Source organism: Drosophila novamexicana, unplaced genomic scaffold, assembly GCF_003285875.2.
Source record: "Drosophila novamexicana strain 15010-1031.04,08,12 unplaced genomic scaffold, DnovRS2.1 tig00000387-arrow-pilon, whole genome shotgun sequence".
Lineage (NCBI taxonomy): Eukaryota > Metazoa > Arthropoda > Insecta > Diptera > Drosophilidae > Drosophila > Drosophila novamexicana.
In genome coordinates this window covers 1,450,117-1,475,994 of record NW_020824800.1, presented here as the reverse complement: position 1 = coordinate 1,475,994, position 25,878 = coordinate 1,450,117, and the positions used below count along the sequence as shown (strand labels likewise).

At 43.8% G+C, this 25,878-nt stretch overlaps 4 protein-coding genes across 4 annotated transcripts; 2 read left to right on the top strand and 2 right to left on the bottom strand.

Moving 5' to 3' along the window:
• Positions 1–145: 145 nt before the first annotated feature.
• LOC115760326 (diacylglycerol O-acyltransferase 1) lies at positions 146–7,314 on the bottom strand. Its single transcript, XM_030701612.1, has 10 exons — positions 7,213–7,314; positions 6,687–7,053; positions 6,497–6,625; positions 6,336–6,427; positions 6,223–6,275; positions 1,532–1,640; positions 1,327–1,470; positions 965–1,275; positions 618–890; positions 146–552 (listed from the first exon to the last, which is right to left on the bottom strand). Exons 1-10 carry the CDS (start codon positions 7,262–7,264, stop codon positions 322–324), a joined length of 1,761 nt encoding a protein of 586 aa, XP_030557472.1. The 5' UTR covers positions 7,265–7,314; the 3' UTR covers positions 146–321.
• LOC115760325 (exportin-2) lies at positions 1,838–5,534 on the top strand. Its single transcript, XM_030701610.1, has 7 exons — positions 1,838–2,035; positions 2,238–3,097; positions 3,160–3,643; positions 3,729–4,031; positions 4,096–4,252; positions 4,314–4,614; positions 4,673–5,534. The coding sequence occupies exons 1-7, from the start codon at positions 1,951–1,953 to the stop codon at positions 5,420–5,422; spliced, it is 2,940 nt and encodes a 979-aa protein (XP_030557470.1). The 5' UTR covers positions 1,838–1,950; the 3' UTR covers positions 5,423–5,534.
• On the top strand, positions 5,940–25,446 carry LOC115760327 (trans-1,2-dihydrobenzene-1,2-diol dehydrogenase). The gene is made up of 4 exons (XM_030701613.1): positions 5,940–6,192; positions 23,856–24,164; positions 24,556–25,088; positions 25,144–25,446. The coding sequence occupies exons 1-4, from the start codon at positions 6,126–6,128 to the stop codon at positions 25,420–25,422; spliced, it is 1,188 nt and encodes a 395-aa protein (XP_030557473.1). The 5' UTR covers positions 5,940–6,125; the 3' UTR covers positions 25,423–25,446.
• On the bottom strand, positions 11,008–18,345 carry LOC115760329 (mucin-5AC). The gene is made up of 3 exons (XM_030701618.1): positions 18,135–18,345; positions 14,497–14,721; positions 11,008–13,200 (listed from the first exon to the last, which is right to left on the bottom strand). The coding sequence occupies exons 1-3, from the start codon at positions 18,343–18,345 to the stop codon at positions 11,102–11,104; spliced, it is 2,535 nt and encodes an 844-aa protein (XP_030557478.1). The 3' UTR covers positions 11,008–11,101.
• Positions 25,447–25,878: the final 432 nt, after the last annotated feature.

Below are 25,878 nucleotides of genomic sequence, written 5' to 3'. Positions count from 1 at the left end.
GATATGTTCAAGCACGGTAGTGATGAACTATCGCCAAAAGGTAAGTGCTGTTGTGCACCGCCAAATGTGATCTAGTCAAATAGAACTAGTTACAAAACGTAGGCATATAAAATTTTAAAACTAATGCAACTCAATATCCATTTTCTTTATTTACATAATGCCTAAAATCATTAACAAAATGCATTAAATAACAATCGATTTATGTTACTCAGTACTACTCGTTCAAAACTACAAAATTGACTTGTATGTGGCATCAAGTTTCCTCAACTTGCATTTGGCTTATCATTAAAAAAGTACAGACCAGATTATATTACCCAAAGTCTAACTATGGTCAGTGCTATTAAGCGCATTCTGGAAATGTGTTACGACGTAGTCATGATAATACGCCATGATGCACAGTGGTTGACCCAGGATAATTGACGCCCAAACGATAATATTGCCCATGCGTGGACCCAATCGACGCTCAATATACCTCGATATAGCTGATAACGGTATTTGGCCCATCATACCAAGGAAAGCCCAAATTTTGTACGTTTGTAAGGGTACCGAAACCTACATCACAAGGAAAATTTATAAACAAAAGTTATAATAGAGAAAAAGTTTAACGGAAAGTTTACCAGGTACTCGTGGAAAAAGGCGCTGAATAAGAACACTATCGTGGATGCTTGACGCGACGAATAACCCATTTGTACGACGGGAATGTACAGGTGACGGACACACCACCTATGAACCGGCATGTTCCAAGTACGCCAAAATGTATCAATATTATTGGCGTTCCACCAGTCACAGTAGAAATTGCGGTCGGCAAAGTTAAGTACTTCGCCGATGGCGTTCAAAAATGAATGGAATAAGAGATAGAAAAAGCACAGCCAGACCAAGTGATTAGGAAGCTGAAAGTCAAATTATATATTTTTTTTTTTATAAAATCTGGTATATATATCTAGTAAAAGTCACTTATACTAACCGCAAGTTTCAGCAGACGTTCAGTGGCTAATGCCATGTCCATGTTAGAAAAGGGTATCAAAGAATTGCGCACCGAGGGTATAATCCACTGCTGGAACAAGGCCATTAACACATTCACACCAATAAGCACTTCTAACAGACGTTTTAGCAAGAAACGCTTGCGAACGCGTGATGTGCGAGGAAAATTGAGCTCATAGCAAAGAGTTGGTGCGCATAAAAAGTACAGGATGTCTTTGTAACTCAAATTTTCTGGATATTGTACCAGCTTGGTTATCTCTTCGTCATCGTCGCTACTATTGGGATGCTTTCTTTCTAAATTTCAAAAAATCAGAAAATAACTTTTTGAATATGAAAAACACTTACTGAGCTCGGCTAGAGAGATGCTTGGTCGTCGCTCACGCGGCTGCCGCTGGTAGTAGGTCTTCCGACACCACATATTAGTCTGCACGTAACTCCAGAGCTTCAAGAACAGCACAGAATAATAGAAACACACAGTTGTTGCACCCACTATAAGCAATAATAACTTTAAACAGACAATCCTCAACAAATAATCGAGCTGCATACTTACTTATGCTGAAGGCGGATCCTTTAAGATGTATAATCACCACAGGCAAACAAACCGATACAATTATATTTATAGTCTGAATAACCATGCCAAGGCCCTCGGATATTATTTCCTGCAAAAAAAAATGTTTACGATTTCAAAAAATGTTGTCACCTATTACTCGCTATTAAATGAACCAATATTATTGCGCGCTCGATGTATCGTTAATGCCAGTGGCGATAGCTGCACATATCGTTCATCGCTTAAACACCCATCACCGACAATGGCACATTCGTCATTCCATCGTTTCGCACGACGCTTGCTCGTATTTGCTTTGTGTGCGCACTTTCGTTATATGTTGTAAAATAGTGCTCAATCAGCCCAATCAAAATCGCAACAGCGAACGTGATATACAAATTTAAATAAATAGTCATAGCAACGAAATGGAAGTCACCGACGCCAATTTGCAATTGCTTGCCGGTTATTTGCAACAGACGCTCAGCGCGGACCCAAATGTCCGCAGACCCGGTGAGTATGAGAGAATATGCGTATGTGTGTGAGTTTAAAGGGAGCATAAGGTGGTTGAGCGCGCGCGGGAAAACGGCGGCACCTTAGCGGTTTACAAAATCAACGGCAAAAAGTGAGAGTTGATTGGTGGTCAACTCTCTTTCGCTCTCTTTCCCATTTGCAAGCATGCCTTTGGCTAATATAACATTTATTTTGGATGCAGCGGAAAAGTTGCTGGAGTCAACGGAATTGCAACAAAACTATCCGGTGCTGCTGCTTAACCTGATCGACAAAACGACCGTGGACATGACCATTCGGGTGGCGGGCGCCATTGCATTTAAGAACTACGTGAAACGAAACTGGGCGGCGCACGAGGACAGCGACGAACCCGATCGCATACATGCGAGCGATCGCAACACGATCAAGTCGCTGATTGTCACATTGATGCTGCACTCACCGACGGCGCTGCAGAAGCAACTGAGCGATGCGGTGAGCATCATCGGGAAACATGATTTTCCCAAGAAGTGGCCGCAGCTAATCGACGAAATGGTGGAGAAGTTCGCCTCTGGCGATTTCAATATAATCAACGGCATATTGCAAACGGCGCATTCGCTCTTCAAGCGTTATCGCTACGAATTTAAATCGCAAACCTTGTGGGAAGAAATCAAGTTTGTACTGGACCGTATGGCCAAGCCATTGACCGATCTGTTGCAGGCGACCATGCAGCTAAGCACTTTGCACGAGGGCAACGCTGAGGCTTTAAAAGTCATTTATAGCTCTCTGGTGCTGGTCAACAAGGTTTTCTTCTCGCTCAACTCTCAGGATCTGCCCGAGTTCTTCGAGGACAACATGAGCACATGGATGGGCGCATTCCTGCAACAGCTGGCAGTCGATGTGGCCATTCTGCACACCGATGACGACGAGGATGCCGGCGTATTGGAGCATCTGCGCTCCCAGGTCTGCGAGAACATCTGTCTCTATGCGCGCAAATACGACGAGGAGTTCAAGCCGTATATGGAACAGTTTGTGACTGCAGTGTGGGAGTTGCTGGTGAAGACCAGTCTGCACACAAAATACGATTCGGTAAGTCAATTGTCCACGTGGTAATGGCATGGTAAATATTATGTATGTTCCTGATTATTTAGCTAGTATCCAATGCGCTGCAATTTCTTTCGGTTGTCGCTGAGCGCAAGCATTACCACGGCATATTTGAGAATCCAGAGATATTGGCGCGCATATGTGAGAAAGTGGTCATACCCAATTTGGACATCAGGCCTTCCGACGAGGAACTGTTCGAGGACAGTCCGGATGAGTATATACGTCGTGACATTGAGGGCTCCGACATTGATACGCGAAGACGCGCTGCCTGTGATTTGGTCAAGACACTCTCCATCAATTTTGAGCAAAAGATTTTTGGTATATTTGGCCAGTACCTGGAAATCTTGCTGGGCAAGTACAAGCAGGATTCTATGACAAATTGGCGTGCCAAGGATACGGCCATTTATTTGGTCACCTCATGGGCATCGCGCGGTGGCACCCAAAAACATGGCATTACACAAAGCTCGGAACTGGTGCCGTTGCCACAGTTCTGCGCCGAGCACATTGTGCCCGAACTGGAGCGACCCAATGGTAATTTTACTTTAATGATATCCTTTTAATGTTCGGTTCCTAACCTATTTATTAACTTTATCCTACGACACTTTTTCGTGCACAGTTAATGAGCTTCCAGTGCTCAAAGCAGCTGCCATTAAATATGTAATGGTCTTTCGTAGTCTGTTGGGACCACAAACGCTGGCTGCCTGTTTGCCGCATCTCATACGGCATCTGCCCGCGGAGAGCATTGTGGTGCACAGCTATGCTGCTTGCTCGCTGGAGAAGATAATGACCATGCGTGATGGGAGCAATGCGCTTTTGTTCGGGCCACAAGTAATTGCTCCGCACTCGAATCAACTGGTTAGCGGACTGTTTGCAACGCTTGCGCTGACTGGTTCGGCGGAGAATGAGTATGTCATGAAAGGTGAGTTTAGAGTCACAAATGAATGAATAAGTCCATTTAATAATCTGATTATTTTATTGCTTAGCCATCATGCGGAGCTTCCATGTGCTGCAGGCGGGCGCAATGCCCTATATGGCTGTGGCTCTGCCGCGCCTCACTGAAATTCTCACATTTGTCGCCAAGAATCCGTCTCGCCCGCTTTTTAATCACTACCTTTTCGAAACGTTGTCGCTTTCCATTAAGTAAGTTTGCCACAGTTCTTAAAAGTATCTGGAAGGGAATTAACCTTTGCGTCCTATCTAGAATCGTTTGCCAGGCAGATGCCTCAGCGGTCAGTTCGTTTGAGGAAGCGCTATTCCCCGTATTCCAGGGCATCTTGCAACAGGACATCACCGAGTTTATGCCTTATGTATTTCAAATGCTATCGGTGCTGCTCGAGGTGCGCGAGAACACTGGACCCATACCGGAACCCTATTGGGCACTGTTCCCCTGCCTGCTGGCGCCGCCTCTGTGGGATCGCCGGGGCAATGTGACGCCATTGATACGCCTGCTGTCGATCTTCATTAAACAAGGCTCCGCACAGATTCAAGCGCTTGGCAAATTGGTAAACAGTGTGCAGAAGCACAAATGAATCACAAGATTAAATTATCTGTATTTTTTAGAATGGCATTCTGGGCATATTTCAAAAAATGATCGCATCCAAGGCAAATGATCACGAGGGCTTTTATCTGTTACAAAATCTATTGCTCTATTATAACGCCGACGAGTTGCAGTCAAGCATGCGTCAAATCTTTGGCTTACTATTTCAGCGCCTGTCGCTGTCAAAGACCGCCAAATATTTGAATGGCATCATTGTGTTTTTCAGCTTCTACGTGGTCAAAATTGGAGGTAGTGCTCTGGTGCGACTTATCGAGGATATTCAGCCGGGTATGTTCGGCATGCTGCTGGAACGCGTCTTTATCACGGATATGGCCAAGGTCAGCAAGGAGCTGGAGCGTAAATTGGTCGCTGTGGGCGTTAGCAAACTGCTCACCGAATGCCCCGAATTAGTGTCCGGTCAATACGCGGCGTACTGGCCGCGTTTACTTCACGCACTAATTGATCTGTTCGAACGGCCACCAGAGAAGCTGCCCTACTTGGACGGAGATGCAGCTGCCGCTGAGACAGATATTGTTGTAGATGCCGAACCGGGCTATCAGGCAGCTTTCTCTCAGCTCACATTTGCTCAACCCAAGCAGGTGGATCACCTAGCCGAAGTAAATGATGCCCGCCAATACTTGGCCAGCTCGTTGTCCAGTTTGTCGCAAAGACGTCCACCCGGAGAACTGACCACTTTGCTTGCACCGCTTGAAGCCGAATACAAGCAAATGCTGCAGAAATATTGCGATCAGGCGGGCGTACGCATTGCCTAAGTTTACACATGACACACATCAGTTGCACACACCATACATTACTCATACACACACAAAGCACGAATTATTAATTGTCATACAAGATTTGTTTATAAGTGTAACAATTGTAATATTGTAATCAATATATAGTTATGTTTGAAACGTACAAGAACAACTTTGATGGGGCGCCCCGCAAGCAAGGAAACTAACTGTATTAACTCTTCCGCCAGAAGTGAAAGTTATTTGAGCTTAAATTTCGCAATTGCTTGAGCAGAAATACTACAACGATCCGAAGTTCAAAGGTTTCTTCTACAAAATATATCTTCGAGTCAACAAGCTCCTCCTACGTGGTTCGGGAAATCTCCTAGTCAAACAAAAAACTGGTCCCATTTAACATAAAAACCAGGGTCACGAGCCTAAAGAATGGGACTAGGATCGAACCGTGTATTAAACACATTTAAGAAATGCATTAACTTCTATCGCTCTTATTGTTGGGATACATTTCGCATAGATAGATAGATGCTTGCTCTAATTTATCTATATTTATATGCGTTATCTGTAAATGAGGAGAGAACTCTCTACTGGGACTTTCGGAGTAGGTTAAGATTATATCCGCTCTGCTGCGAGTCAGCTGTCGAAAAGGGTTCCAATTTTTTTTGTTGAAACAACCAAATTAGAAATAGGAACTTTTGGCATCGACCCTTGAAAAACGCGCCGAAGCAAGATGAGGAGGTTAATAATGAGCCTATTCGAACGCCCTTTGGCACAGCTGGGCAGAAGGAATCTACAAAGTGAGTAAAGCCTGAGGCGAGTCTACTTACCAGGGCCAAGCCTTTTTCGACAGCCAGACACAGGGATATGTGAACCAAAGAGTCTGTAAAGAAATGAATTGGGTTTTAAATGTAGTTCGTCTGGGGTTCCCAGGCACACCTACAGATGATTAGGAGCAGGGCATTGTGACCTTCGCCCTCGTTGCGACCGCTCACAAAGAAATACCAGTCAATGGGATTGATGCGTACGCCGTATCTGCAAAGTATTCACAAGCAATTAGTAGAGCCCACCTTGCTGCTTGTACACCTGTCAATTGGCACTCACTTGAGCAAATTCTCCAAGCCCAGGCGCAGTCCGCCTATGCAGAGCAGCAGGAAACCCCAGTTGACCAGGCCCGTGAAATTGGTGAAGCCCGAGCTCCATGAGAAGAGCGAGTCGCGGGGACGATGTATGCTACAACAAGATACTTAGATAGTTGTCCCAATAAGGATGCCCCATAAACCTGTCCACTTACGGCTTGTCGGGCTGTGCCTTGCGCTGTTTGGCCTCCTTGTTGGTTATCTCCTCGGCGCGTGTTACGCTTTGGGTGCGTCTATAGCGTAGCTTCTTTTCGCTGGTGCCATTGCCGTTCTCGTCCTTGTCCAGCACCTTGCGATACTGCCGCAGATCAATCGGATTGCCGTGCTGATCGAAGAGATTCTGCGTGGACTTGCGATCCCGCAGACTGCTCAGATTGTGCTCCGTCACCGAGGCGGAGCGTCGCAGACGCTTCATCAAACCGCCGGCTGAGCCATTCTTCTGGCCCGTCGCTGTTGTTGGGCCCTGCTCCTTGGGATCTTTAGTCGCGGTCATGGCGCTCTGCTTCGCTGCTTGCTGCCCGGCTGTTTGTTAGGAAAAACTTCGATTAGATTCCATTTTAAAATGCCCTATTTTTTTTTTTTTTCTTTATTTTTTATCAAATCTTATCGCGCACATTTTTTTCGGCACTAAAAATGCAATAATTATTGATAAGAAGAATTGGCGATTTGCTTTAAACATTCCTTGTAAAAAAAATTCGCACTCAACGGGGCAAGCTGCCATTAAAGCAGGCATTATCAAGGGCCTCTAGAAGAGTTTCGAACTATCGAAACTTTTGTTTTCGAAATTCATTTCACAGTTGTTTTACTTGAGATCCAGAGTTTTAGGCACTTTACTAATCACAATAAAACAACAACTGCTTCGCCATAGTCAAAGTTCAACTGGGTTGAAAGAGAGGGAGAGAGGGAGAGAGGGGGACAGCTGTTAACTGGCTTTCAAGCTGAACTGTGATAAGCGTTTGCCTGAGTTTCTAGAATTACGCGATGGCCGAGATTAGGTACAGTACATAGTTTAACACGCAAGGTGATCACACAATTTGCATTGCAAATTCTAATTGAGCAAACAACTTCCAATGCCTGGCAACTAATGCGCAATGACATGGCCTGAAAGTGAAAGCCATGGATTAATCTGGCAGAACAGTTTCGGAGCAAGAAATGAGCTTTTATTTCAAGCGCTTTTCAGTTTTATTTGTTGCTTTTTTAAAGCTCAATTAAAATGTTCTTGAATTCGAATCCCAGATCTCTGGAGCTTTCAGCAACTTTTGATTGGATTAATCATGAAAAGAAAACACTTTTTCTCAGCAAAGCTTTTACATTTAAATGTCTAATTTACTCAAAAGCTTTTTAGGCATATTTTCAGCAGCTTAGTTTCTTATTTGAATTGGCCTAATTGGCCGTTTCCAAGAGTTGTCGTCCTTTAAGCTAAAATCCAATTGGATTTAAATTAAACTTCAGCTGCTTTTAAAGCTGCATTTAAATTGTTTTGTTGTTGATTTTTGCAATTCACAGAAATTCAGGCAAACAAACCAATTTTGGACATTCTTTTAAATTGGATGAGTCTGTGGCAGCTGGTTTTAAGCATTAATCTAATGCACTTAAATGAATTCCAACTGATTGCCGGCACTTTTTCTTATACATTCACACACACACACACACACACACACACACATATCCACGACTATGCTAAAGTTGTATACTAAGCATTCTGTTGGTATTTAAAATTATATTTTAGTTTTGATACGAAATGCGTCCGCATTCACGTAACTTGTTTATTATTTATGACGCCTTCTCCAAGCAGGATTTGATTAGAAATTTGTTTAAACAATTATTGAGAATATATATATATATATATATTCATGATCTGGTTTATTTTTAAAGAAATCTAGCATTGAATCACAGTTCGGTTGGGTTATCACAGGAATTAAGTGCTTGAGTAACAATGTTCTACGTCATTTGTAGACCAAAAATAAGTATAAAACAAATTTTAATTGAATAAAAATACTTTTGAATATTTAAATTTATAGTACGTAAACAATGATAAGGAGCGTCGCCTAATATCGCAGCTTTTCACACGTTCCTCCTACATCAGATAAAACGCTCTGTGACTTTATCTGATAGGAAACCATTGAACTGGTCTTATATATGTACATACATACATACATATACTAAATGCAATTCCTATTCATGTGCTCGACGTGCGTTGCGTGCGTGTTTGTATGTGTGTATTAAGTCGAGTCATCGTGACGCGACTTCATTAAGTCGGCTTCATGGCTCATCAGAAACAAGAAGAGAAAAATGAGACTGCGTTGTAATTGTACGGGCAGCAGCACATGTGCAGTTACAACTAACATGCGTATGTATGTGTGTACATATGTATGAGTGTATATGTATTTGTATGCGTGCTGCGTGCTGCCTGCTGCGGTTTGGCTTAACATTATGCTCATATTTACTTATAATATAAAGCGGGCATTGACATTTTGATATCTTGTATCAGTAGTCTTATACAGTCCAATAAGCGGTGCCTGTTAAGGGCATGGGGCCTGCAATTGGAAATATGTATATGCTCATATTACGTAATTGTTGAATATTGATTAAAGTGCATTGAATGAGGCACTTATTTATTTTTTTCTGTGTTTACAAGCAATTAAACGAAACACATGGCCAGCTAATTACATTCGTAAACCGGTCGCCGAATCGGTCTTTCGGCGAGAACTGAGCAACACAGGTAAAGTAGGTCAGTAATGCAGGTCAATTTTGCTGCCTAGGCAAGTGAGATGCAGCGATAAGCGTGAATTGCTTTACATTTCCTCAGTTCCGTTAGCAATTGCCGGAATTCAAGTTGGACACATTTGTGGGAAATCTAGTTAGACATACATATGTACACATGCGTGGGCGCTCTGACGAACGACTATGACGCACTTTTTACATTCTTACACTGTTAACGGATGCTAAGCGTCGCACTCGAAAAATATATGTACATGAATTTGACGGCTTATCAACCGGCGGCTGCTGTCTGCTCGCACCGAAGCGCTATCAGCAATGTCTGACATTTGGCTGATAAACTCTCGTAACAAGCATATCAGCGTTTTTTACATAGTCCAATATGACGTTTTCTAGTTGGTCTTGCTATGGGCAGCAAAGGAACATTTTATGCATTATGCCCTTTTTGCTGTTCGCAATCCTCTCTTTCACTCGTTATCTGTGCTCTCTTTGTGTTTTTGCACGCCCGATCGCCGAACCTGTTTGTTGTCTTTTGGCTTAGAAGTTTGCTTGGTTTTATTTTGTTGTTGCTGTTGCTTGACGAGACGAACAGCTAACAGCCAGCAACAAAAAAAACGTTTTATTTCGTATGTTTAATATGGCTCTTTAACAAGACGCTAGCAGACAAATCAAGGTTATTCAAGCACGCACGCATACATTTGTATACGTACAGAGTCTGATCAGAATTTTATGCGGCGCCGACACTTTTAGTCACACTTTCAAAGTCCAAATGTGCGGGTGAGTTGCATAGTTGTTATTTTTTTTTTTTGTCACATTAACAGTGACATATGTTACACGTGTTTTGGATGATTTTTGTAGCTGCTATAGTTAATTGTGTTTCGATTGGAAAGAGAGCGAGAGAGAGAGGAGAGAAAACTGCAACACTTAACACTTCAATGCTTGGGTCTTTCAACTTTGCTTTCTTGTTTATCTCTCTCTTGCTCGCTCTTTTTTATATGCAAACAAAAGCGAAAGCGAAGTCAAAAACAAAATAAAATGCCAAAGACCGTTTTAAGCGGTCAGTTTTGCTTTGTAAATAGCAAATGAATAAAACGCACAAAATCATCGCCTAAATGCGATGATTTGCACTCACAAATTTTAGTACATCTAATTTGACTGGAATTTACACTCTCAAGTTAATTTAAGCACTTGACGTACAATTTAGCTGTGTTGTTGTGTTGTTGTTGTTGATATTTGTCACCCACGACGCGCATGGAGCTTCTTCCAGAGAACGTTGGAAGCGGTCTGTTTTACCGTTCGCTTCGACGTCAAATTCTCAACTGCTGCTTGGAAAACCGAAACAGAAATAAACAAAGCAAAACTGCAGAGCGGCAATCTACATACATGTGGGCACGTACAGCGGGTACAAGCCGTGCGATAGTGAAAGAGAGCCAACGCAGTGAGCACGCAACAATATCCAGTTGGCTTGATATTTTGCAGTTGCAAAAACTAAAGAGAGTACAGCACTGTAGAAGAGTAGATTGTAAGCAATACTTTCGATCTGTGTGCGGTCTGAGTCTTTGCTAAAGCAACTTTTGTTGCTTCGAACAGGTTGATGTATTCGCTGAGCGTTGCTGCCAACTGCTTTCTAAGCTAGCAATGGCATGAACCACTTACATAAATTATATTTTTATTGTCAATTATTGCACACTTAATAACTAAAAAACAAGAAATATGCGATAATTGCAATTTTAAAAACTAACGGCCAACGATCAACTCCTTTAAAGCTTAGTTATTTACATTTAAATATTTTAGGTGTAAGAAAAATTTCTGATAGATTTTGGTATAGAGCGCAGTTTTAAGAGAAATATTATTATTGATGTAAACGGTGCTGCTGCGGCTTCTGTCTGTCATCATCATCATCATCATCATCATCGTCAGCATCATCATCATCGTCAGCATCATTGTCATTATTGTCATTGCCAGGCGACAGATCCTCCATCAAACCGTCCAAATCATCGTCTCCATCATCCACATCATCGACAAATTTATCGATGCGTTTGAGTAAATTATGTTCACTTTCTGACGTCTCATCTTCACTCACATCTTCCAGATTGTCATTATCATCATCATTCGCATCATCAGCGTCGTCGTCATAATCGGCTTCGTAGTCAAGCTCGTCCGGGTCCTCGGCCTTAATGCGCGACTCGGGCAATTGATCATAGTCAAAGATCTGGCGGGTGGCGCGCGGCGGCTGTTCGGGTTCCGTGCTGGTCGCGAGCTGTGAACCCTTTGCGACCTCCGCCTCCAGCTGGCTCTCGATGCTGCCCGATTGGCTGCCAATGCGCGGCTCCGGCAGCTGTGGCTGCAGCTTTGCTTTCGTTGTTGTCACCGGTTTTAAGACGGTGCTCCCGCTGCTCGCCGCGGGCGTGGCCAGGGAGGAGCTGCCCGTTGTCGTTGCTGCCATATCGTGCGCTTCGGCAAACATGTTGTCCAGCAAGCTGAGCAGATCATGCACGCCGCCACCGGGCACCGGCATCTCGGTGGGACTGGGACTCACCGAACTACTCTCGGTGCTTGGTCTCGCTGTCGTCGTCGTCGTCGTCGTCGTCGTCGTAGTGGAGGTTGTTGTCGTCAGAGGCGTCGTCTTGGTATGCAAATGCTTGACCTGGTAGGTCTCGACGGTGCCGCGTTTCTCGTTGGGATCCGCAATGCGCACCACCGGCTCCCGCTTCGAGATGACGGGCACAATCTTGGGACTGTGCGGATCCAGCTCGTTCTGGCCATAGGTCTTGACCTTGGAATGGCCCTCAATGATGAGGTACATCGGTCCCAGCAGCGGCTTCGGCGGCTGTTTATAGTGCGAGAAGAGCGCATCGGTGGTTAGTTCCGGGGCAGGTGCCACTGTGGGTCGTTGCGCCAGGTTGCTCATCTGCGGTATCATCAGCCGGGAGCTGCTCGTCGTTGACGTTGCCTCTGCATGCTGATAGATGGGCGCGGCTGTCGTAGTAGACGTCGTTGTCGACCCAAGCATGGGTCGAAAGCCGGAGCTGCCCGTGGACATCAGCGTGGTTGGCGTGATATAGAGCTCGGGGTGAGTGCTGCTGGTTGTAGGCGTGGCCACAGTGGGCGGACCGGGCACAAAGGTCACCGGCGCATAGTTCAAAGGCGCGTGGGTGGGGCCGGTGGCCGGCAGCTGCGGCCTGGTGGTACCCATCAGATACTTGGTGGCCGGCATGGTGGGCTTCATTCGCTGCTTCATGGTGGGCTTCACCACCAGCTCCTTCTGCAGCAGCTCGTGCAGCCAGGGTTTGCGGGCGGGATGAATCGAGTTGGGCGCATAGCTCACGGCCTGCGGCCTGGAGAGGCTATAGTGCTGCATGGACTCCTGGTGATGTGCATCCATATAGCTCATGCGCTGAGGCATGCTCGACATGCTGGACATGCTGGACATGCTGGGCGAGTGGCTGTACCAGGACGTGGTCGCGGCCGACGGACTGCTGTAGTAATGCGTGGAGCTGGACGGTTTGCTGGAGCTGTAGCTCATGTAGGACGAGCTGCTCGGTGAGTTCATGACATTGTGACGATACTCCACGTGAGCCATGCCCTTCATCAGCATTGGCGGCGGCATCAGGTGTGTGTGCGGCATGTGCTGCACCTGCTGCTGCTGCTGCTGGGGAGGAGCATAGTAGCTTCTGCGAATGGGCGCATATTTGGCCTGCGGCTGCTTCGGTCGCGAGCGCTCCCGCTCGCCGGGCACGCCCAGCAATAGGATTTCACTTTTGGTTTTGTTGCGCAGCAACTCCGCCGACAGCTTCTGTCTGGCATCCTGGCTGCTCGCATTGTTCTCCGCCCAGTAGCGCACACGATCCAGCGCGGGTGGACTGTAATCATAGGTGGGATCCTTTTGCAGCGGATCCCCGTGGCCCAAAGGTCGCCACTCGTTGTTGTTATTGGGATCCAGTCGTGGTGCTGAAATGAAGGCAGAAGTTCATCAGATTTAATGGATTACTTCCCTTGATGCCCCAAATTGAAATTGGGCTTGGGTAACTTTAGAGAAAACTCTGAGATAAAACATTGAGTATATAAAAAATCCCAATCAATATTAAGCACTTGAGAAAAACTATGTGCATTCCGATGGGCAATTGTTGCTTTTAAAATGATATATAATATATATATTTGAATATGATGTGCAGCCTGGTCTTAAGTTTTGATTTCTAGCATTTCAGATGCAGATGCGGAATAGCATTAGGTTAGATGGCCGACCCCTTGATCCAATGCCATCCTTGCTCTGCAGATAGCCTGAAATCCATGCAAAGTGTGGGCTATTGTTAATGCCAGGCCATGCAATAAAGCCGAGGTCACACAGAGTTCAAGCTGCTGGCCGCAGGCTGGCAGACATAACTTTGCAACCACCTGGAAGATCACAGCCAGATCACTGGAGGCCATCAGCCCCAGCCGGGCAATCAAGCGAGCCACAAACAAACAACGTGGCGTCGCCTGATTGACTGATCAAGGGGCGGCAGTGATGACGGCGACTGAGTCCAAGCCAGCGTCTGGGAACTCGGCAACTACGTCGTGGAGGTAGTCGCATAAGTTATTAGCCAAAACCAGACAAATCGCTTTCCATTTGAATGCGACGTCGATCAAGGTGAGGACCTGCACTTGGCGGAAATGTGAGACTCGTGCATTTAGATCTATCTCCTGGCCATGCGCTGGCAATTTTCGATTTGTTTGGCTCAATTGCTTTTGAGCTGGAAGCTGGACGCGTATAAATTGGCAAAGATTAAATGCCGCTGGGCGGGACTCTGCCTACGCTCTCGAAGCGCAGCTGGAAATATGTTTTTGGCCTGGCATCCAGCCAGCCAGCCCATTTATCCTTGCATAATTGCCGCACAATTCAAGTCGTTTTCACTTTCATTTGCTGCACCACATTAAAATACCGCGCATGATTGCGTTAAAATTGTTTCGATCTCCTAATGCTGGCCATTAAAATAGCCAATGGCCAGCCGTCAGCCCCTGATCCTCCGCGCACGCGAGGCAGCCTAACCAGAGCATAGAGCTAGCTGGACAGGTGGGGTGATTGCGTCTCGTCTCGCGATCTTGCGGCCGTGTCAATTATGTCGGCATTTGGCTGTTAAAACAAAATCAAAGTGCAAATCTTTCATATTTGCGGCATGCGGCATTTCATGCGGTTCATTGCCAGCTCTTCAGCAGACCACCCCGCACCCCGCATCCCGCACCCCTCGCCCATATTCGCGCGCTCACCTGTTGTCGCATTGGGCGTTACAAACGCCAAGACATTCACTTCATCCTGTTGCCGGCTGCCACTCTTTGCCGTTGCTGCCGCCGATTGTGGCAAGAGCTCAAACACCTCGTCGGCCGCACAGGTGGCGGGGCATGCGGCGAACAGGTAAAGCCAGCAAGAAAATATTGTTACCAAATTGAGGGTTTTGTGGCGTTCGCTAATCATCATGGAACGGCGCGGGTTATCTGCAAATGTAAATGCAAATTATGTTTTGTTATGATTCAATCGTTCGATTACAAGCCAAAGACTCAGGCAACAAACTTGCTTTGCGGTCATTAAAATTGGTTATATCTAGTTTGACATTATCCATATATGTTATGTGATACTGTGCTTAAAAAGTATTTCATCACAATTGTTCAACAAGCTATGAAAAATTTATGAAGTGCAAACTGAAGATGAGAATAAACAAATGACTTAGACAACAAACTTGCCAATCATTTCGAAAGCGAAAACTCGGACTATCTTAAATGTTCTTAAGATTACATTTAATTTTTTTATTCATAAAAAAACATAGGTTTTTTTTGTCTTGTGGGGTTCAAATTATGATGTCTACTCTCCCAATATATTAGTCATCATTAGTGTTATCATTAGTCTAATAACTTGACACACAATTCACAAATCAACTCTCGAACTGGAAATCTTGATTATCCTGCAGCTGTATTAGGGTTTCTCTAGGTTATTGATTTTTCATTTGCTTCACAATATTTTGTTGCTTAAAAAGTAATCCCAATAAGATAATTCATTATTATTAGGCATCTTCAATGTGTTCCAGGAGTGTTCCACTAATGAATACCCCTTTTTTAATGGGTATTTGGGTCTTTGGAAGGAAGCTAGAATGATTGGACCTGGGCTCAGTCGGGCACTTCTGACTTGTGCCCTCTGTCTCGTAATTGTGTCAGGTTTTGATTAAAAGATGTAGCAATGCGTCAGAGATGTGTCTACCGAGAGAAAGAGGGTCGAGCAACTCATAACTGACAACTTTATTAAAATGCATATCGCATGAGGCATCAGCTTTGGCGCTTTTCGTGCATTTTATTTTTTTTCATTTTTAAGGGTACCTTAAATGGACTCAACGATAGCTTTTTTTGGGACATGTCCTTAGGGTTGCGCTCAGCTCTCAACGATCTCGTTGCGCTGCGCCATCGGACGCGTTCCCAACGAAAGTGAAACTTTTGCACAGTGTTTCGATTTTGAAACATTAAAGAAAAAATTTGCATATATTTTGCAGCTCCACAGGTTGTTGTTGTTGTCGTAGTTGTTGTTGTTGTTGTTGCTGTTGTTGTTGTTGTTGCTGCACGGCGGCAATCGTAAAAATTAACTTGATTACTACACGCATAAATAAAGCCATTAAATGCCAAACATCTCAGCACGGCCGGCAATTAAAATCAAATAAAATTCACCGACGGCTTTGCAAAAAAAAAAAAAAACTATGGCTGATTATTATTTTGGGGGCGTAGCATGCACAGAATTGACGCTAATTACTTTTATGTTTATGCCAAATAAAAAAGTGGGGTAAAAAGCTGTATTACAGACTTTTCGCAGCTCTCTGAGAATTATTTAAGACCCTAAAGTAGATGTCACATTTATCTAAATAAAAATAAAAACACTGAGTATTGAGCACAAAAAAACGCATATAGAATTTTTAAACAAACACTTTTTATATAATAAACAGAAAAGCATCTATGGAAATGTCAAGCTTAGAAGGAAGAATAAGAGATGATTCAGCTAAAGTAGACCTGGCTTAAGATAATTCATAAGTCGAGAATACAATTCTTGACAGCTTTGAGCTTCGAGTTCTTTTCGAGTATTTCTATTATTTGCATTGTCTAAACTCCTTCGGTATAATGTCCCATCTGTATAAGAAAGATTAGCTGGGAAGAACAGGAAAGCAAAAGGCTTTACTCTAGATACCTTATGCAAGAATAGTTGGGAGAAATGGTAACAAGGCATTTTCTACATAAACTAAACATGAACTATTGCCATTTTCACTCCTCCAACTGAGAAAATCGTATGTTATATGGAGTTTGTAGTGAAAAACTGGCCCGTGCAAAGCCGGGTAGCACTCGCGTGTAATACTTCAATTGGGCCTAGTCTAGTGCGGCAGTAAAAAGCCTAATTGGAGTAATAGGCAGTCTTCAGACTTCTTGTGTTATTTAACCGGGCTTGCAATTTGTTTTGCATAATACATTTAATTATGCATAACTTTTGTGTTATTTAATTGACTTTTATTATATATTTACATGAATGCGCTGCGAGTTGGCCGTTAAACGAGTTTGTTTTAAAAGCCAGCACGAACTGCAGGAAGCGGCTCTCGAGTCTGCCAGCTGCTGTTGTCGCCGTCGATGATCTAACATGTATATCTATTTTTTAGACCAAGTTAAGACCAAGTTAAGACCAAGTTAAATAGAAGACACCAATATTGAACTCTTCACCCCATGGCAATGCACAAAATGCTTAATATTATCTGTGAGATATTGCAAGAAATTATGCATAGATATTAAATAGAAGCTGAACTAGATTGGAGCTGTCAGGGACATAATCCTATATACCCTCGTCCGAAAAGAGTATTGGGAATATGTGGTTACGCCTTTCGAAATTTTGCTCAGCTTTAGAGCTAAAATAACCAAATTTGCATTGCATAGAGATTTAGCCAAAACTATTTTGTCTCAGTGTGGATGAGATATTATAATATAAACTAACTGTGGAATACTATATATATACAAGCTCGATTTCAAGTCTCGACGTGTTATCTGAACCCTAAACTAGGCATTTTGGGACGAGGCATTTTAAAGCGATTATTAATAAACATGTTTAGTAATCTGTGCAAGTAGAGTTAGCTTTTTACTCAGTGAAAATATAGCGTATGCCATTTTCGTGAATCGGTTGCAAAAGTGACTTATCAGTGTGGTACATCGACTTAAATATGCATGTGGCAGCGTCGTGTGGGTTATTTGCTGGCCAGTGTTGGGTATGGGCCATGTTTTCATATGTGTTTAATGTACTTTCGATACTTCAAACTATCTGCAACTTCATCTTTGAGCGCAACGGAGCCAGGCGACAATCAATGGCCCAACCCAAAAAGCAAATCGAATCCGCGGGTTGCATGCAAAGTGACGGCTGCTGCTGTTAAGTGAACGCTTAAGCCAATGAGCCGGCTGTAAATGCTTGAACAACAAGCAAACAAACAAACAAACAGACCAATAAACATACAAACAAGCGCAGCAACAACAGCCACAGCCACAACGACGACGACGACGACGACGACTAAGTGACAAGCAAGAGCATAGCCAAAAGATTCATTCAAGTGTGCGACACTTTTTATGCGTGACATAAAAAGCGACCACAACAACAACAGCAACTGGTCAACAACAACTACAACAATAACAAAACTGGGAATACATACCAACATGGCAGCGTATTAGCAAAGACAAATACTAATTGCAGCCAAAGCAGCAGCAGCAGCAGCAGTAGCAGCAGCAGTAGTAGCAGCAGCAGTTGCTGTTGTTTTTGCTGCTAGCAGTTAATTTCATTTAAAGAATGTCATCTTCGCTTTAAGTGAAAGATAAATACACACACAGACACACGCGCACACACAGACGCAAAAATCGACAGTTGCAAGTGTTTGTCATTGTCTCCTTTTCCTTCAACTTCAACGCGAACATTTGGCGCTTGGCGCTGTCCACGCTGCGTATTAGTGATGTGCTTTTCTTCTTCTTCTTCTTGTTGTTGTCGTTATAATTGTTGCAATCGACGCAGCTGCTGCAGCGTCTTAATTCTTTGCGCATTCGATTTCGCTGCAAGCGCCACATCCGTCGCTAAAACTGAGAGTTCGCTCAAAAGTCAACACAAGAGAACCGATAGTTGTTCGCGCGCTTGGCAGCATATCGAACACAATCGATAGAACTAATTATCGATAACAGCTTGTGGAAGCAAGGCCCAATTCTGTGGTTTAGCTGCTTTATCTTGTTATTGCCCATTTCGGCATTGTAAAATATATTTATAATTTATTTATTTTTAAAATTATAATAAATATAAATAATAAGTGAAGCAAATTCGTACCATGGAAACATAACAAAATTATCAAATAGGGCAGAGCCAAATTTCAGTAACTTTCTTTCTCGTATATCGATTCCTTTTAACTTTTTAATCAGTATAGATTAGTCGGACCTCGATGGGACATCTATGAAAAACAAACAGATCCAAGAAACAATAACTTCTATTAATAAGAAATCAAAAGTTGCATCTCATCGGATCTATTCGAAATGTTAACCAACACTATTTATTCGTAAGCTTCTAGAAATGTTGCCTTTTCAGCTCTGATTCTTTGTTTTTTATTATTTTAATTGAAGAACTGCTTTCCTTCAATATTAAAGAAAAGTAATATCAGTCATATTCTATTTAGCATAACATGCTTTATAAACCTTGATAAGTTTTGAATCGTCATATGCATAGAGCTTATTTTCGATTTAACTAATCTATGCCAGAAGATATATGTAAGCTTGTAATTGAATACCTACCATACAATGCGGTCGCTGGTAAATGAACACAAACACAATTGACTGGCTGTAGATCTATAGAGCCTACTTGATGGTATAATCCTTCTCTTTTGGTTTTGGATTTAACACTTGACGTTTAAAAAATGTGCAGTCATTTCCTTGACTGGCTGATATAGTCACAAGCGAATGATCAAACTTTGGCTTTAACGCTATCCCATACCCATTCCCAATTCGGTTGGCAATTGCTTGGGGCTGGCAAACATTTCATTTCATTTCATTCAGTAAATTTCACTTTTAAGCCAGACACACACACAGACACACACTTTTGGGCCCGGGACCGAAGAGTCATTCGCACCGTTTCGAGGAGCAGGAAACTCGCTTCGCTTAAGATCTGCGTAGTAGCTGCGGCGCATCCGTTTCAAAACGCGTCCGTTTGTTAACTGATTTCGCGTTGTGTGCGCCAAAACTCAAATTCGAAACTGCCCAAGAAGCGTCTGTGTGCGCAGCGCAGTGCGGCGCAGTCAGCGTCGCTGCCGCAGTACAACGAACCAGACAAGCGGCCGAGACCGAGACTCAGACACCAGACCCCCCCCCCCACGACACCTACCTCCCTGCCACCCCTCACCTCAAGCTGCAGACGACAAGCCGAGCGGCGTTTACTTTGCAATTGCCAGCTGCACTTGTCGCCGACGCTGCCTCTGCCGCTGCCTTTGCCTCTGCCGCTGCCTGCTGACCAAAACGAATCAATATAAATGCGTCGCTGCTTGCCGGCAACGTCGACGTCGACGTCGAAGTCTTCAGCAGACGCCAAAGTTGTCGTCTTTTCGCATTTGTTGCTGTCTTTGGCTTTGGTTAGTTGCTTCGCTCCTTCCACATCTCCTTCTCATGCAAACAGACTCACTTTTCACTGCAACATCTTGCTGACTAACTGACTAACTGACTAACTGACTGACTAACTGACTGACTGACTGAGTGCATGGACTGACCATGAAGTTGTCTACTTGCGGATTATCAAATACAACAAGCCGGAGACAATTTTACGCTTAATATGATAACAAAGTAAGCTTAATTGTATTCTCATGCTAATCAGTGAAGCAGGTGCAACATTTTAAGAGTCTATCAAGAAGAAGATGTTCAAGTAGCTCAGACTCAAAAATATCTCAACTTACTTTACAAAATGTTTTAATTAAATTTAAAAAAAAAGGTCTACAAGTCCAAACAGAATCAAATTCCGATAAAATCGCCTAATTGATGGGCTAGATATTCACAGAAGAGATAAAGAACCATTTAAATTGAAATAGAATAAAGTTAGATGAAAATAGGTGAAATTAATAACGAAAGAGAATCGTAGAGAGAGATGATCTGTTTGTTTCTCAACTTGTAAGACTCTGCAGCTATTAGATTTCTTGTCAGATGACAGTTTCCCGAATATGAACTAACTGACAAAGTCAGCAAAGTTACTAGCCGATCAATTTTCTAATAAGCTAGCTGCTAGGCTAACTGATAAGCTAACTGATAGCTGATAAGCTGAATGATAAATTGAATGATAGGCTGATATGCTTAACCAATTATTTGAATGCAGGGAGCTATCTTAAATTAGGCTTTATTATACTTTTCTTATCAATTCTCGAAATACAGATAAAATATAAATATTTATGCATATTTTAAGGATACTCTGAAGCCACATACCTCTCAATTTTGGGCTAAAAGTTATTAAACATTCGCAACTTATTTAACTCTCATGGCAAGAAGTTTGTTGTTGTTGTTGTTGTTGTTGTTGTTGCTGTTGTTGTTGCTGTTGTTGCTTCTTCTTCTGCCAGCTGGGCGGTCGATGTCTGATCAGCTTTCGCTTTTGTTGCACGGACAAGCACAATAATAACAATTGGCATGTCTTGTGTGTGTTGCATAAAAAGCAATCTTTGGCATTTGACTGAATAAACAGTTTTTTTTTTTTGGCGCTGTAATTGAAAAATATGTTAAAAGCTTAAGGCAAATAACAGCAGCAGCAGCAGCAGCAGCAGCAACAACAACTGTGACAGTCCAATGCCAGGGCTATGACTATTGTCGATCTCTCGTTGTTGTTGTTGTTGTTTGGGTGTGTGCCTTGCAAATGCAAAGAGTTTTGTAGACGTCGAGGCTTGAGACAAGCATAAAACTTGTAAAGCCATTAAAAGCGCTTACGCTGACGACAACAACAACAACAGCAACAGCAACAAATCACGGATAAAATATAAGAAAAACAATCATTCAATATTGTTGGCAGCTCCCCTCTTTTTGGGGCAGCTCATTAGCTTGATGTGTTAATTAAAGCGAAATGTTGCAAAAATGTCACAAAAATTGCAGCCAGAGAAAGCAAAAAAAAAAAAAAAAAAAAAAAAACAAAAGACTTAGGCAACGAACTTGACAAGCCATGACTTTCACAAAAGAATGCAAGCTGTAAGTGTAAATATGAGTTGGCCACGCCCACAAAAAATGAGCATCTACTGCCTCCCGCTAACTATAGCACCACCCCTCCCCCATCCTACCGCATCTCCCCCCCTATCTTTTGTCGGCTTTGCTTTGCATGAGAAATTGATGCATGCAGCCAAGTCGAGCACTTGCTTAGTTTTGTTACAACCTCCTGCCCAGGGGGCGGAGGAGTGGGGCAGGGGGGCTGCCCCTCTAATTAGCGTAGTGTTGCGTGTTGCATGCTGCCGTCCTCGCTGCGTATAAATTGTATCAATAAATTTATTGATTTCAACTGTTGCCGCTGACTTGTTAAATATTTTGCGAAACGATTTATGTTGTCAGCATGCAAATTTGTTTTTCCTTCTTTTTTTTCTGCTGCTGCGCGGCTGTGTGGCTTTAATGGACTTGTGGCTGTGGAAAAAAAAAACTCATCACAGCAGCACAAGAAATTTGTTTGGCTTTGGCCTGGCCAGGCCGTGCCGTGCCGAGCGCACGTTTAACGAGCAGAAATTAGGCAACCTTTCACTGGCCATAATAACATGGTATTTTCACCCACAACTTCCGGGCGCTGTGCGTAGAACACTTTCATTCGGTTGCTTTGCATTTGGGTTAGGGCCAGTTTCGATTTGTACACCAGCCGTGCCGTGCCGTGCCGTGCATGCCAATGCTAGCGAAAACCGAACCGAGTGAAATGTTGTTGTCGCCCCGGTGCATAGCTAATTAGATAAACAAATTTTTGTTTCAGGTGCGCTGCCTGCCTACGGCGCTCTCTGGCCACATTGTTGCACGCATTCGAAATTCGAATTATTGAAAAGTGAAAAAAAAAAAAAATAAAAACAATAAACAAACAAACAACTGCCGTTCAGTTTCTAAAAGAAAGTGAAAATCCAGCGCTGACAGAACGCACTGCAAGCGTAAAGCGTGGAGCGTGGAGCGAGGAGCATGGAGCGAGGAGCGTAAAGTGCGCCGCCTAATGGCCGTGTGCAGCGCCTTAGTTGGCCAGGACCAGCCAGATGCGAGCCAGCCAATCGAGCTGGGCTCGTGTCGTGCCAGCGGCTCTGCCAACAGCCAAACACGCACGACTTCTAGCCAATAAGAAATATATACAAATGTCACCTAAAACTCGATCCACAGTAAATGCCTGCATTCTACAAAGAGCTAAAAGTTCCTTGAGTAAAAGAAGAAACAATCAAAATTGGACTAAAAATCCAACAGATAAAAGCCTGGCAGTAAGAAGATTCAAAAGAGGTTCTACTCGGGAGCTCCCGACTAGAGTATACCCTGAACCCTCTTTCAACATCAAATGCATATATATGTTCTATTTTAGAAGCTATATGTCAAGTTTGGTGACTCTTGCTCTTATTATTTACCAAAATTGCCCAAAAAAAAGAGGATATCGATATCGATTTTTATCGATTACTTGGAAACGGGGAAAGTTATCGATTATCGGAAACAAACTCGATCTGGGCAGGCACTAGGAGCACCTACATCTAAAATTTCTCTAGCTCTTATAGGTTCTGAGATCCTTGCGTTCATACATACGGACGGACTCACGGACAGACGGACGGACGGACGGACAGACAGACGGACATGGCTACATCAACTCGACTATTGATGCTGATCAAGAATATATATACTTTATGGGATCGGAGATGCTTCCTTCTGCCTGTTACATACATTCTCAATTTCAACTACAAATTAGCTTAACTTGAGCTATATAGAGATTTAAGCCGGCTACAACGAAGCTTTTTAAAGGTAGCATCAGTTCGTTTCAGCTTTACGTGCTTTAATCCATGTTATTTTTAATCTAGTCGGGCAGTTAAGCTATTTTTCCCATTGGCTTAAATGTTGTATCGCGTGCTGGCTGGGCTGGCACGTGCTCATCTCTGTCGAGCAGGTGACGCTGATCCACAGTCATTCACAAGTTTTGATGCTAAACAAATATGACTAATTATGGAGGAACTGAGACTGGCGCGCACTAAACAGCGCCACATAATGCGATCGTCGTCTTCGTTTCGACGTAGATGGGCAGTCCGACTGCGAGCTCGTCTCCCGGCCCGGCTGCGCCGCCTGGCGAGCGCCAACCAGTAACCAGTTGGGGATAAACAACAAACAACAAACCACAAACAACAAACAACAAACAACAAACAACAGACACCAACACCCGCAATTTCGCCAATTCGTGGAAAAATGAAAAAAAAAAAAAAATATATAAAAATAAAACAAACCATGCAATTGCAATTGTATGAATGAAATGAGTTTTACGCGACGCTCCTCCTCCTCCTCCTCCTACTCCTCCTCGTCGTCGTCGTCGTAGTTTTAGCTGTATATGGCGCTCCTCCGCTAATCTGGCTACCTTCCTCCCTCGCCCACAGCTCTGCCCGTGGCGGCGGCGGCTAGACAGTTGCATGGCCCCAGTGTGGACAGCATCGAGCCACGCCCACTTTGTATGGAGAGCACAGGCGCCGAGAAGCAGCCGCCACAGACCTTACGCTGGGGCATTGCGCCCGTTAATCTCATGACCGAAGACTTTGCAACAGCCCTAAGCGTCCTGCCCGCCCAACGGCACAGCATCACCTCCTGCATGGACGCGTATCGATCGCAGGCGACCTCATTCGCCAACAAGCACCGTGTGCCCAAGATTTACACCAGCTTCGAGGATCTGGCACGTTGCCCAGATGTGGGTGAGTACAGATGAATTATTTTAGAAAGAAATAAGGAAATACTTTCAGCTCGGAAAGTTGTATGGGAGCATCAACTGGGTCAAACTTTGTGTCTTTCGCAATTTTAGAGCTAAGTCCACAATATTTGGACTTCAGACTTTACTGTGAAGCTCCTCTAAAGATCTATCCAAAAATTTGTTGCCCATTGGCAGATATCTCTTAATAATTTTGGCGGATAGCATGTTTTTGGATAGCGAACGTGGGACTTTCTCTACAATATTATTATTATTATTAATATTATTATTATTAAGAAAGCATTTGGAATAAGTTTTGATTTGTTCCTTAAAATTTAAATGTTCTTAAATTTAACTATTGGAAAGAGAAGAGTAGCTAAATATTTGGAGTTTTTCAGACGCCGTTTACATATCACCGCTGAACGCAATGCATTGTGAACTGTGTCACCTGATGCTCAACCATGACAAGCACGTGCTGTGCGAGCAGCCGCTGGGCATGACTGAGCAGCAGGTGGTGGAGCTGGTTGGCAAGGCTAGGGCCCGCGGCTTGTTTCTAATGGAGGGTATTTGGCCGCGCTGCATACCCGCCTACCATATTCTGCGGCATGAGATCATGCGCTGTAAGCTGGGCAGGATCTTCGCAGTGGACTGCACATTGGGTTGGCAGCTGCCCGTCGCTTCGCCCAAGGCGGCGGAATACGCAGGCGTGGCCAAGGATTTGGCACCTTACGGCATTCAACTGGCGCTCTGGATCTATCGAGAGGTGCCGCAGCAGCTGAGGGTACTGGGAAAGCTCAATCGCGATGGCATTGATGTAGCAGCCGACATAGATCTGATCTTTAAGGGCAATCGGAGAGCTCGATTGGTGCTCAGCGCCGAGCAGAATCTCCAGAACACGGCCACCATACGTGGCACCAAGGGCAGCGCGATCGTAAGTTGCTCGGTTTAACGACAAGAAAAGCAAATGCTTACCTTAATCCTTGCAGATGAACAGTCTGTGGTGTCCCACGGAATTGAGATTCGAGAATAGGGACTTCCAGTTCGAATTGCCCGTTGCGGAACGGTCTACGCACTTCAACAATCGCATCGCCTTGTGCTACGAGGCAGAGGAAATGCGCAGCTGCATACTGGCCGGTCTTACGGAGAGTAGCCTCTTTAATCACGACGAGAGTCGCCTTATGGTCCACTTGACCAGCCAAATAAAGGAGATGCTTGAGGAAGATGACCAGCACGCAGCGTTCCAGCAAAAGCAGGCAGTTGGCTAATTTTCGCAAACTTATTCCCATTTTCACTTCTTTTGGAAAATAAATAAATATATACTTAAATAAGTATATATATCATCCAGCGCTATTCACACTTTAGCCAAGACACGCGCACCAGATAGGAAAAACAAGCTTAAGGCTTAGCACAGACAACAATCATTGCACAGCTTTTTCCAACACTGCATCGCTTGAGGCTAGTACGCTGAGCAGCGCACATAAGCTTCTCTTGAAAAGCTTCGTGAATCTTCTATGGCGATGTTTCTCGAATTTTGGGAAGCACATGGAACTTTTTTGTTTTTGGTTTAGCTTAGTTCGAGAAAGCCCGAAATGTTGGGTGACTAACACGTCTGGCATTGTTGGCTCGGCACTGATAAGATTGAACAAATCTTATCACCGGCAAGTTCGATTTGTAAACAATTGTATTTATATAAACAAATGGGCAAACAATTAAACTGAAAG